The following is a 12,029-nucleotide window of genomic DNA, read 5'->3' as shown; positions in this document are numbered from 1 at the left end:
GGCGGCGCTGCGAGGCCTCCCGCCGCCAGGGGGCGCCGCGCTCCGCCCGCCCCACGCCGCCAGGCGGGAGCAGCCGAGCGCCGAGCTGCCGATGGGCGCCGCCCCGCGCGCGGACGTGGCGGCCATGGAGCCGGGCGGCGGCCGCAGGGACAAGGCCAAGGCCAAGGAGCCGCTGGCGCGGCTGGAGAAGGCCAAGCAGAAGTCGGCGCAGCAGGAGCTGAAGCAGCGGCAACGCGCGGAGGTGCGGGGCGCCGCGGGGGGGAGGCCGCGGGGCGGCATGGGGCGTCGCCGTCGTGCCCGGGTAGGGTAGGGTAGGCCCGGCCCCGCCCGGGTCCCCGTTTCCGGGCAGCGGTGTCCGCGCTCCGCGTCTCGCCGCCGGGGCCCGGGCGCAGGGCCTTGCCCCGGCTGCAGGCCCCGGGCCCGGAGCCGCCTTCGCCGCGCTGCCCTGGCCGGGGCCGGGCCGGGCCGGCCGCTCACAGGCCCTTCCTCCGCGCAGATCTACGCTCTCAACAGGGTGATGACGGAGCTGGAGCAGCAGCAGTTCGATGCGTTCTGCAAGCAGATGCAGGCCTCGGGGGAGTGAGCCCCGCGCCGCGCCGCGCCGCGCCGGGCCGGGCCGTGCGGCGGGGAGGGCGGCGGGGCCGGGCCGGGCCGGAGGGTTGGCATCCCTACTTCCTGAGCCCGGTTCCACCTGCCTCGTCTTGCGCCTGCCGCAGCCCCGGGCGGGAGCATTGGTTCACTTGTGCGCTCTCTGTCCATTCGTGTTAAGGCGCGGTCTCTCCTCCTTGCATTTATTTATTATTTTGGTTCAAAATGTAACATTTGTTAAAATTAAAAATAGTGCTTGCACTTGCCTGGTCTTGACCCTTTCCGTCTGTGGCCTCGGAGCACACCGCCGCCGGCCGTTGGGGCTTGTGGGTTGTGGCTCACCCGCAGGGCTGGGCCTGTGACCTCCAGAATACCCCCGGGTGCGAGGTACAGACATGGAGCAGGGCCTGATGCTGGCAGCCGTCTGTGGGGGACAGGCCACGGGACGAGGAGACTGGCGCGGGGGGAAAGCACCCGCTGATACGGAGCGCGCTCCTTGAGTGAGGATGTGCTCCTTGGAGCTGAAGTTCATTTTTAGCTCAGCTTCTTGCTGCAGTGTGATCGTAGCCAGCCTGCACCATGCGAAACCCTTCTGCCTTTCTTACAATAACGTTCCTATCCCTGTTTTCAATCACATGCTGGGGAAGCAGATGTGGGAGAAGGTGTCTTTTACTGAGATGAACGGGCCCTTCTCATACCCTTGGGAGCCTCCCATGCTGCAGGTCCCAATGTGCTCGGCACGCCCCTCGTTTCCTCCTGCTGGCAGCTGTGACTGGTGGCCGCTCGTGTTGCCCCCAGCGAGGAGAGCTGGTAGCTGAGTAGCAGCAAGGTGTGACCCCTGTGCTCTTACTGTTTCTCCAAGGCTCAAGGGTAATGTGCTACCAAGACTGTTAAAGGGGACTTGAGGTCCGGTTGGACCTTTTGCTTTTCTTGGATGTGGGACTTGCCACCTATAATTGGTGCCTCTGAAAACCAGGAAAAACACTGAGCCTTACAGAACTAGATGTACTTTGGGAGCTGTCTCGCCTTCATTCATCTGCTGCTAGGTTACGGGAACAGAGCATCCTCTGTGTTGTATTAACGGCAACTACAAGTGTCTTGTTGCCCATAACACTGTTACTGGAGTGGGCACTGAGCACAGGTTACTTTTTTGTAATATTGGTTCCTGAAATGTCCCAGTGTTGCTGGCTGATACCTGCAGTGCTGCCATGTGCTCTCTCATTCCTGTTTGCCTGAGCAGCTGCAGATCAGCGGGCTCTTTCTTTGCTGGACAGCTCGCCTGCTGGGAATTGGTCTTCAACTGTGTCCGTTCTCATAGATTCTTGATTTTAAGGTCTACAGACCATCTAGTCCAGGGCTCAGCAACGTTTTTGGGTAGAGTGCTAAAGAACAGCCACAACCTACTTGGAAGATGTTGGCATGCCAGGGGCAGATGTCAGGGGCCTTAACAAACCATGAGCATCACTGCCTAGCCTTTTGCTCCAGGGTCCAGCTCGTAACAGGGAGCTAAGAGCCCAGCCAGGCAATTTCAGTAGAGAGAGAGCTTTGGGGTGCCTTGCATCATCTACTTCACTCTCATCCTCTTCCTCACACTGGGACTACCAGGAAAGTGGTTTAAAGAGCAATTGCGTGACAATCCTGGGAATAACAATCTCATGTGGGAGTAACTGCTGTGCAGTTGTCAGTCTTCGAGCTCACAGCCGTTTCTTAGGCAAGCAGGGAAACTACAAAGGGTTGCAATCTGTATTCCAGATTCCTCTGCAAGTAAGAATGGGGAGACGCCCGTCACCTCCCTCTCCTCTGCAGCTTGCATTCTTTCTCCAGCCTTTCATTTTTAGAAACGCATGACACACATGCAGCTGCAGCACTAGATTGTTTTCTTCGTGTTTTATTTCCAGAGATTGAACATTAGTTTTAGGTACAACTTTTCCATTCCTGTGCCCTTTCTCCTCAACCAAGCAAATGCCAGAAAAAAATTAAGTTTGAGATGCATTTTGCTACAATGATCAGTAAAAGGTAAATATAATAACTCCTGACCTCATGTCAGAGTTTTTTTTTTTTTTAAAGAGCTGGGACAGACTCGGATACTTCCCCATCTCAGTTTTCCCTTTGAAGAGTTAATCAGAGTTCCCCCACATTCACGGAAGAGCAGACCTGGACGAGTTTCATCTCCACAGCATTCCAATGTTGGGGGCATAATTCTTTGTACAGTTTATTCAGGACTTCATCAATAAAAACCTATGCCACAATTACTCCCTTATAATAAATTACTATGTACAGTTGTGGAACATTCACCAGATGAGCGGTGTTCACATTGTAGTTGCCAGGGCAGGACAATTTCACAGATACTTCACATGCAACAGCGATAGCTGAGCTACGCTCGGTGCACTTGTGCTCATGGACACCTTGGTTGTGAGCTTTTTTTTGCTCTCACAAATCCATTGTTGTACCAACCGAATGTACTGACAAAGGACATTGACTCAGTAGTGCAAGGTGCAGCTCACCTTGGGTGAGTTGCCATGAGGCATTAGAAGAACACTTGAATCAGAACTCTTGGAGGCAAGGTGATGCAAGCTGGGAACGTTTATGCTTCTCTAGCTGAGAGCGTGCTGTGGTAAGATACCACACTGTGCAATTCCTAGCTACTCTCCTCCTAAAATGGAACAAAAAAAATGGTGGGGGACCAAACACATCAGAATGGAGCTGCTTGTCTGGCTGCCGAGGATGCATCAATGCCACTGCCGCTCAAGTCACAGACGTCAATACCTGCAAGTGGAAGCTCTGTCCTTTGAGTACTGTGTGCCTCACAGACTTGCAGATGTTAGGGGCTGCAAGGGCCCTCTCAAGATCATCAGGTTCAGCACCCCTGTGCTTGGGCAGGAAAGACTGCTGGAGTCAGATGACCCTAGCAAGGTGAGCGTCCAGCCCCCATGCTGCCAGAGCCTGGACTCAGAAATCTTCGGATATGGCGGACACAGTTCTGACTAGTGCCACAGAGCCTGGCTAGGTTTTATCCTACCTCTGTTCAACAGAGCAAAGTATGAATTCTTAAGGATGTTGTTGCACTCAGAATTTGAGACTCAGTGGCACAAACAACCGCTGAAGTGTATCTGCTTTGACACAAGACGTACTTCAATAGTTGTCTGTATCATTGGTCAGTGCACTAACAACTCGACTAGGTGTTGCACTCCTTTGTCACTGATATTCAAACACAGCACAGCAGATATGTCTAGGGTTTGGTTATGTGAGACACAGCACTTTCAGTTCCCTGGGGAAGTGAACTGCATATCTCAGGAGGCATTCAGCACCAGACAGGACCAGGCTTATGAGAGGAGAGCTTCAGGAGGCCTGTAGTCAGCCCCTCTGTGGGATCATGTAGACAGTGGGACTCCCGACACCTAAGACCCTGAGAAAGATGAGAGGCTGAATGTAGATGCTTATTTGACATACCTGCCATTCACAGCATCTTTAGAATTTTTGTATCAAAATTAAAAGCCTAACTCAAGGAGTATGACTGCTTCTCCCCCCCCCCCCCCCCAAATACACTGTCAGCCCAAACCTTTAATTAGGAGGACATCAATGATCAGAACTGGAAAACGTACTTGTTTCAGTTTCTTTCTTTATAGGAATGATGTTCAGGTTATGATTTTGTCAGCATAGACCATAATTTGTGCTGTAAGGACTCTGCTGCTCTTTCTTACCCATTTTATGTAAAAAAACGTTTCCTGACTGCAGTGAAATTACTCCAGATTTACACTGGGATCAAGCAGGAGCAAAATCAGGTGTCCACTATTCCCCAAACATTGAAACATTCCACTATGCCTCGCACTGGAGGGAAAAAAATGGACATAGAAAAACAAATGCCCAACTGGAACATGACTGGGGATCAGAACAACCTGTAAGTACTCATATGTAGTGGGCCAATTTCTCTGGTACTTCATCAAGAGTGAAGTCCTGGGACTGTATTCCACAGACTGTACAGCACAAGACAAACTGTAGCCACAACAGTTTCCTATTGCTAAAAATAATCAGTAGTGGACAGTTCTACCACCCCTCAAACTTACAGTTACTGGGATAAATTTATACCAGGTGTAAGACAGTACAACGCAGGTAAAGGCTACAAAGCTACATTTAGGCCAAGTTCAGTCCTGGTGCAATTATACAGGCTACAATGTCACCATACCAGGATAGTTTCAGTCCCAAACTTAGGGGGACGATCATTATCCCGTAGTGTCCAAGCAGTTTTCCCCAATCCAGCATCTTAGCAGGTAATTTGTATTTGGGAATCCTATCTTTTCTTCCTTCAATACAGGATTCTCGCTAGAGAAATTAGATTCCAGTGCAGGTGGATTTTGGTCTATTCGTGGTTTTGGACTGAGGTAAAGAGGATCCCACTGATTTTTATTTCTGTGAGCGTTAAGGATAGTCTACAGTTGCAATTTGCTGGTTTCAAGCCTCAGTTTGCAGAGAAGCATGGCTCATGATCACCTAAAAACATAATGTGACATACACTATTCCAAATCCCAGCTATGCCTCTGTTCTCACCAGGCCTTCGTGCTGGGTAACAGCTCTACCCACTAGCACACGGGCAGGCAATTATTTTGGGCAGAGTGCCGCTTGCTGAGTTTTGGCAAGCCATCAAGGGCTGCATGACAGGCAGCCAGGAGCAGACGCATATTTTCTAAAAAATTTTAGGGGCCCCCCAGCCGGGTAGATTGGCCTGGAGGGGCACATCCGGCCTGCGGGCTGCATTTTGCCCACCCCTGCACTAGCATCTGCAGCAGATATCAGACTAGGTGGTTCAGTGTAAGCCTGCTGCTTTGTCTAGTCACAGGTTCTTTGTGCACACTTACTTTCTAGTTGTGCTCTCTAGCAGTCTGCAAAAGGTGCTCTGTATTTTTAGCCTTCATGTGCTGTTGCTCAAGAGGTCAGAGAAGAATCTGAAACTGCCTTACACTGATCAAGTAAAAAAAAAATCTCTCTCTCCTGCCCACAAATATATTACACACATCTATATACAAACACAATTAAATAGGCCCACTCAAGCAATTTCAATGCTGGCTAGGTAGGGTAGGTCACTTGGTTACGATGTTAAGTAGCATTTTTCAAAACTAACTTTCAGAGCTTAAGATACTGATCTCAAAAACTTCAGATAGTGATCTCAGGGGTGTACTTGGTCAGATAGCAATCTCTGCCTTTCTGGAACTCTTCCAGGGTTGTAAGAGAGTTTAGGACACCTGGGGGGGGAGTTAAAGACCAGTATGGAGGTGGTGGGGGGCAGGTGGTCTATTGCCCTACAGCTCCAGGCACAGCAAACAACTTTCTAAATTCATGATTAAAGGACACTAATTCTGAAAATGACTCTCATAAAATTAAAAACCAAAGTACAGGTTTAAGATCATGAATATGTACACTCATATCTATATAAATACCACAGCAAGTTTAAGTGAAGTTTCCCCAGTAACCGGAGTTAAACTTCAAGGGTTAGTTATTACATGTGCCAGAGAACAGGCACTACATGAGCACTTTACAAGAGGAAGGGAACCTGCAAGGGCTGTGTTTTTATGTCCTATCAATCCAGTCTTAAAGTGTTAGCCAAGGTGATAATACATCCTATAGCTGTTACTTTCAAGTAAGGAAGATGAAAGCTTTACTAAGGATTAGGCAACTGGTGGATGTTAACACAGAATCAGTCTTCATTTAGATCACAGGTGTTGCCTTTGGCAGGTTGTCGTGGTGGGATATGAAGCTGTTGTCATCTTCATAATACTGAGCATGCAATTAAACTTTGCTGCTCCACAAGGCGACTGGGAAGAAGATGTAAGATGATGACCAAATGAGATAGTAGAGAGATGCTATTGAATAGGAAGAGAACAAAACCATCAGGATTCCTGCAACAGAAGAGCAGTACAGAGAAGTCAGTCAGATACAATTTAACAGAACCAAAGGAATTACACATACACTTTGCCAGATCTCTTCCCTTCAGTCTCAGAAAGGATTCTGCTAGGAAGGTTGAGAACCACTAACCTACCGTGTAGTATCAGCAATAGACAATAAGAGCCAAGGACTTGCACTAGCTTATTTTTAAAACTCACCCCCTGCGTAGACCACCTTCTTCCAGGGCTGGGACTCCAGGACTTTGTCGTGGGGATAGAAACCCTGATCAACCATGAATAGGATCATTACCAGGGCTATCATGCGCAGCAATACAAGATTGCCTCCAGTCAGGATATATGTTCCAGTCAGGAGTGATGAAGCATATGGACATGGCAGGCCCCGGTACATGAAAGGGATCCCTACAAAAAAGGGAAAGAGTGTATTTTTTCCCCCCTCACCTGCAGCTACATTGAGCCCTACATATGCAATGCTATTACAGCCTCTTCTTGAGAAGGATAATGGTAGACCATATACTTACCACTTGAGAAGAAGCACAACCGAGCAAAAACTGCAAGCACATAGGTGATAGATAGCAACCCATCCAGGATCCCATGAGCCTGCAGCAGCAGAGCAGTAGCCAGCCCAAAAGAGGTGAAGTCAGCAAAGTCATCCAATTTGGCACCTACAAGTTAGTGAGAAATATAGCTGGGCAACAGTCATGCCACCTGCTCACAGTACCTCAAGTGACAGTAGCAGGCAGGTGGTGCCCATAGGCCAACACTATACCCTAGAAACAAGAGCCAAGTCTAGCTCTAGTCCTGCAACTCTCAGCCAGTTGCTGCAGCACTCTGGGAGTGCCCTGAGATCCTTTCAGGGGCGCTGCAAGGTGCCACGCACTGTTAGCACCATTAGGTGAGCAAACATGATTCAAAAGATAAACCCAGACATGTTACATAGGAGTCCAGAGCAGTAAAACCATTCTGGCCTGTTGTGGTCTTTCTGAGTTCTTTTCAACAGAAGAATTGCTTTGGTATTTTTGTGGTCAAAGAGAAAGTAACAACTAAGAGCTGGCATTTTCTCAGGGGTTCCTTAAGTTTAGTGAGGGGGACCTTAAGGCTAATGAGGTTGAAAAGCACTGTTCTAGTCATTAGGACTCTTAATGGACTGCATCCATATAGTTAACAGCATGCGTGCAAAAAACCCTCACCACCACCGTGACATGGCTCATAAGAAAAGGTTCACCAAGAACGTATACAAGGATATTTCTAACAGCCAGTGGCATAATTAGGGTGGGGTAATAGAGGCAACCAACGTGGGTGCCAATAAAGGTAGGGGGTGAAAAGAGTGGCTTTTGACACAGGTGTGCAATTGTGATGGCGGTGGCCCCCAATTGCTGCTGCCCCTGTGTGGGGCAACCACCCTGGACACTAGGCTGCATTCTTAGGGTGCTGCTGATAAACTAAGGCTGCACAGTGGCCAGCAGAAGCTAGTCAAAATGGATATACAGCAATTCCTATGAACTGAGGTGGTCAAATTTATTCTCAGGTTTTGGCCTACAGCAGGCCATTGCAGGGAAGATGGCCGAGAGTGAGCTATGTGGAACCAGGAGGAAGTGAGATGGATCATGGCCTGGAAGGAAGGAAGAGGCCTTGAGTTCTAGCTCGAGGCCTTGCTTGCACTGGTGGGAGAACCACCCTCTCCTTTATCCAGTGACTAAGTGTGAGTGGCAGTGGCTCAGCTTCAAAAGGAGTGCCTTGGGGTACTTGAATAATGTCTAGTCTGTAGTGTGAGGGTTGCAGCACTGTGCTGGGAATGATACAGGTTCAAGTCAGCTCTGGTGGGGGGGGGGGGGGGGGCTAGAACTTGGGTTTATGGGCTTCCTAGACAAGTGCCCTGGTTACTCAGCTATTGGGGTTTAAACCTGGGAGGCCCCTTCTCATTCCCCTGTCATTTTTCTGGGCCTTATCCTGAGGTACACATGCACAAAGCTGCATATGGGTCCTGCTAGTATGTAGCCCTAGTGCACATGCTCAGGCTATGGGCACAAGCTTACACATGCACAATATGAAGTCAGAGCCAAAAAGGGCCAGCTAGACAGCCAAAAAAAAATGCTATTGAGACATACAAAAAGAAATAAAATTCCATCCTTAGTGCTTAAAAATGGCCTCAACATTTGCAGTAACACAACTTACCATGAATTACTGAGGAAAAGCATATTTATTTATTGCTGCTGAACAGAAGCACATAAGAAAACAATAAAAACAGAGTGCATGAATTAAAAAAATAGATCAGATTGAGGTGCCAATTTCTACTTGCTAAAAACTTTTTATTTAGAAAGACACTGTCAAAATGTTGAAATTTTCAGATTGCTTTGAGGTTATCCTGGAAAAAAAACCTGATCTATATTTATCAAAGGCCCCAATATTTACCAACAGCAAATCCATCAGCAAGTAAGAATATCTGAAGCAATAGGGGGCACAATACATGTAATAATTAGCTAGCATAGGGCATGTCTACACATGCATTAATGCGCCGTAATTATGGTACATTATGTTTAGTACCTGCAATAACAGGTACTAACTTAATGTGCTGTAATCAGTGCTACTGTGCAGTAGTGCTGACATACAGTATGTCTTTTATGTGTGATGCTAATGCACAGTAGACTAATTCTAGTGCACATTAGCACAGATGTGCTAATGCACAGTAGAATTAGTTTACGGTGCTTTAGAGTCTCGTGTAAACGTGCCCACAGTCACCTCTGCATTTGAAAACCCTCCTTGCTGGCTCAAGTAAATGGTGTAGATGGATTTACGATTGCGGAGATGATTTCATTCCCAAACTGCTGTTCATCCCTTTCCCAAGGGATAAATTTGCTTTTACTTCTAGTCTAGTCGCTAAGCAGACTGCAGTCTGCAGGGCGCAAGGCTCGAGAACCGGGGCTGTGTTTAAACTGCTGAAGGGCAGCAAGGTGGAACTCACCCAGGGCTGAACAAGCATTCAGTTGCCTAGCAACTGCTCCATCAGCTAGGTCCAGTAGGAATCCAATCAAGAGCAGCCAGCAAGCACAGTAGTATAGCCTAGAGGGGGAAAGAGAGTGAAGAGCATTAGCGTTTCTGTGGCTTTAACAGGTTCCTGCATTTATAAAAGGGAACCACAGCAGTAACTTTTACAGCATGGCTGTGCAACTGCCTGCAAAGCTATGTGTGCATGGCTCTGCATCAACATAATAGCCTGAAGTTTCCCAGTGTCTTGTATTGAGCCTTTCCCACCTCACAGCAAATAGCTCCTCAAGACTCTTGCACACATGGTCTTCAAGGCCCCTGAAAGCTGTTGGGGAAACTTGAGGAGGAGGAGTAAATTTTGCACTGTGAAATCTGGACAGGCAAGTGTTACTCCTCAGACACAACTCCTTGTTCAGCCCTAAAGGAAGGAGACATGTTTGGCTTTGAACCAGCCAGAAGATACAGGAATAGAGAGGTGAAAGGGACCTCAGGAGGCCATGCGGTAAAAACACTACTCAAGGCAGGATCATCCCTGTCTAAACTATCCCAGCCACGTATCTGTCTGATCTGCACTTAAACATCTTCCAATGACAAACATTTCACACCCTCTAAAGGAGTCTGTTCCAATGCTTACTGCTCAAAAAACAGCACCTTCACTAGAGAATTAGAGGGAGGGCAGCATCAGTAGTGATTTATTTGCACTGTAACTACAGCTGGTCTAGAGTGAGCTAACTTAAATACTGGTAGCAGTCTAGTCTGTGAGAAGCTGTGCCCCTGTGTCTAATTTACCCAAGAACCCAAGCTAATTAATTTTGAACCAGTTCTACAGTACGCTGCAGTGACTCCTGTAAATGCAGCATGAATTTACCAAAAGAGAATCATGGAGGAGAGGAGGAAGAAATAGTGGGGAAAAATCAAGACCTTGTCTGGGACAACATGGTCTTGACCAAACCAGTTGAATGCGTAAGAAAGCCTTGTGGGGAGACAGAAATGAAACAAAATAAGGAGCATAGGACAAAATTAAAAGGTGGCTAGGCATAGGTGCAACATTGGCCCATCCACAGCTATTTATTCACTCTTCTGTTTGTCTCCTTCAATTTGGCTGTGGCTGTTCTAGACTCTTGCAGCAGAGCCTGCATCTGGGTATCATTAAAGGGTAATAAAAGGACTACAGTGGCTATGCAGCTACTTTGATAAGCAGAGAAATCTCTCACTAACAAGAAAGGATAAAACCTTAAATATACTTCTGACTGTTAAGATGACCACCTGGAAATTTAGATTTTTTTTTAACCTCTTCAGGCCTCTTTTCCTTCCTATCTACCTTTAGTCCCATGTGTTGTATAGATCACCAGAAAAAGATGCCCCAGCAGCTCACTGATAATGCAGTATAGAATCATGTCCCAATTTAAATTCTCAAATAATTCCATCAAAGGGCCCAGGGGAAGCATCAGAAGTAATCTGTTTCAGCTGCTTGCAGTTAGTGGCGCTCAACCTTCTGGGCCTGGTGAGTGGCACTGGGCTAACTGGGGGCTGGATCCTTCATGGGGTCAGTGTGTGCGATTAGCCTGTGGGTATGGGCAGCTCAACCCCTCCTGCTGGATACAGCAACAGAGCAACCTCAGGTGCCAGGCCATGTCACCCAGCTCTTAGGGCTCCCTGCAGGTCAGGAAATATGGTGACAGGGAAGGAGTGGCAGCATTAACTGGCATAGCTTCCAGAGCTGCTGCAATTAATACTGCCACCACTCCCCCATCACCAATTTCCAGACCTGTAGGGAGGTGCATGGGCTGCAACACATCCCTGTGGGCTGGATTCGGCCTGTAGACTAGAGATTGAACACTACCGCCTTGGAGTTCAGGGTTAATCATAACCTGCTTTTAAAACACTCCATCTCTGCCTCTACTAAGGACTTAAGTGTTAGTTAGCATGTTTAAAATAAGATAAGATATTTTCCTAATTCAGCTGTGGCCTTAATTGGACTGACTATTCCCCCAGTGAAGTGAATGGAAGTTTCAGCATTGACAATATCTGGCAGAAATTGTGTGCCTCCTTTCACTCCTGCTCATTTTGCAGCCCTTAACACAGTGGTGTGACGTCAGAACAGGCCCCCAAATACAGTACATACCCATTTAGGTTGCAGAGGATGGAAGACAGTCCCATGATCAGGTTAGCCATAGAGATGGCATTGGCAGCATTCTTGCGGACAAACTCCAGAGCCTGAGCCCGTCCTGTTTGCTCACTCAGGAACAGCTTCTTTGTGTACTGAAATACACCTGGAACCCAGGGAGAGACAGTTAAAGACAGAAGAACCTTACCTCTGCCTCTCCCACTGGAAATTATTTAAGCATGGATCCTTGAAGAAAGGGAAAGGCCTAATGTAAAGTGTGGAGTCTATACTTAAATTTCCAAAGAATATGCAAATAAATGCCTTATGGGTCAGGCTGAGGGACATGAGTGCTTCTATTGTGTTAAACATAGAACTGACTTTAATGGGGATTCATTTGCAGTCTGTCTGGGGACACAGATCTGCTGTTAGAAGGGGATGGAAGCTTCTTGGCCTCT

The 12,029-nt window shown here is 47.9% G+C and overlaps 2 protein-coding genes across 8 annotated transcripts in view; one reads left to right on the top strand and one right to left on the bottom strand.

Moving 5' to 3' along the window:
* The first annotated feature begins 66 nt into the window (after nt 1-66).
* Nucleotides 67-849, top strand: SVBP (small vasohibin binding protein). The gene is made up of 2 exons (XM_059716851.1): nt 67-241; nt 497-849. The coding sequence occupies exons 1-2, from the start codon at nt 92-94 to the stop codon at nt 581-583; spliced, it is 237 nt and encodes a 78-aa protein (XP_059572834.1). The 5' UTR covers nt 67-91; the 3' UTR covers nt 584-849.
* Nucleotides 850-2,460: 1,611 nt separating this feature from the next.
* The window catches only part of TMEM269 (transmembrane protein 269), a 28,143-nt gene continuing 18,574 nt past the window's right edge, over nt 2,461-12,029 (bottom strand). For all 7 annotated transcript variants that reach the window (XM_059716848.1, XM_059716846.1, XM_059716850.1 and 4 more), the window contains 5 exons: nt 11,593-11,740; nt 9,445-9,542; nt 7,004-7,147; nt 6,684-6,884; nt 2,461-6,479 (listed from right to left, as the gene is read on the bottom strand). In XM_059716848.1, coding sequence (XP_059572831.1) covers nt 6,370-6,479; nt 6,684-6,884; nt 7,004-7,147; nt 9,445-9,542; nt 11,593-11,740 — 701 coding nt within the window. In that variant the 3' untranslated portion in view covers nt 2,461-6,369. The remainder of the gene's footprint in view (nt 6,480-6,683; nt 6,885-7,003; nt 7,148-9,444; nt 9,543-11,592; nt 11,741-12,029) is intronic.

This window comes from Alligator mississippiensis, chromosome 13, assembly GCF_030867095.1.
Source record: "Alligator mississippiensis isolate rAllMis1 chromosome 13, rAllMis1, whole genome shotgun sequence".
Classification (NCBI taxonomy): Eukaryota; Metazoa; Chordata; order Crocodylia; family Alligatoridae; genus Alligator; species Alligator mississippiensis.
The sequence above is the reverse complement of the archived record's forward strand: the minus strand, read 5'-3'. Positions and strand labels throughout refer to the sequence as shown.

Excerpts from the sequence above, each read along its gene's own strand:
- SVBP (XM_059716851.1), top strand. The coding sequence starts at position 92 with ATGGGCGCCGCCCCGCGCGCGGACGTGGCGGCCATGGAGCCGGGCGGC. Across the intron at positions 242-496 it reads AGCAGCGGCAACGCGCGGAG|ATCTACGCTCTCAACAGGGT; the intron begins GTGCGGGGCGCC and ends TCCTCCGCGCAG.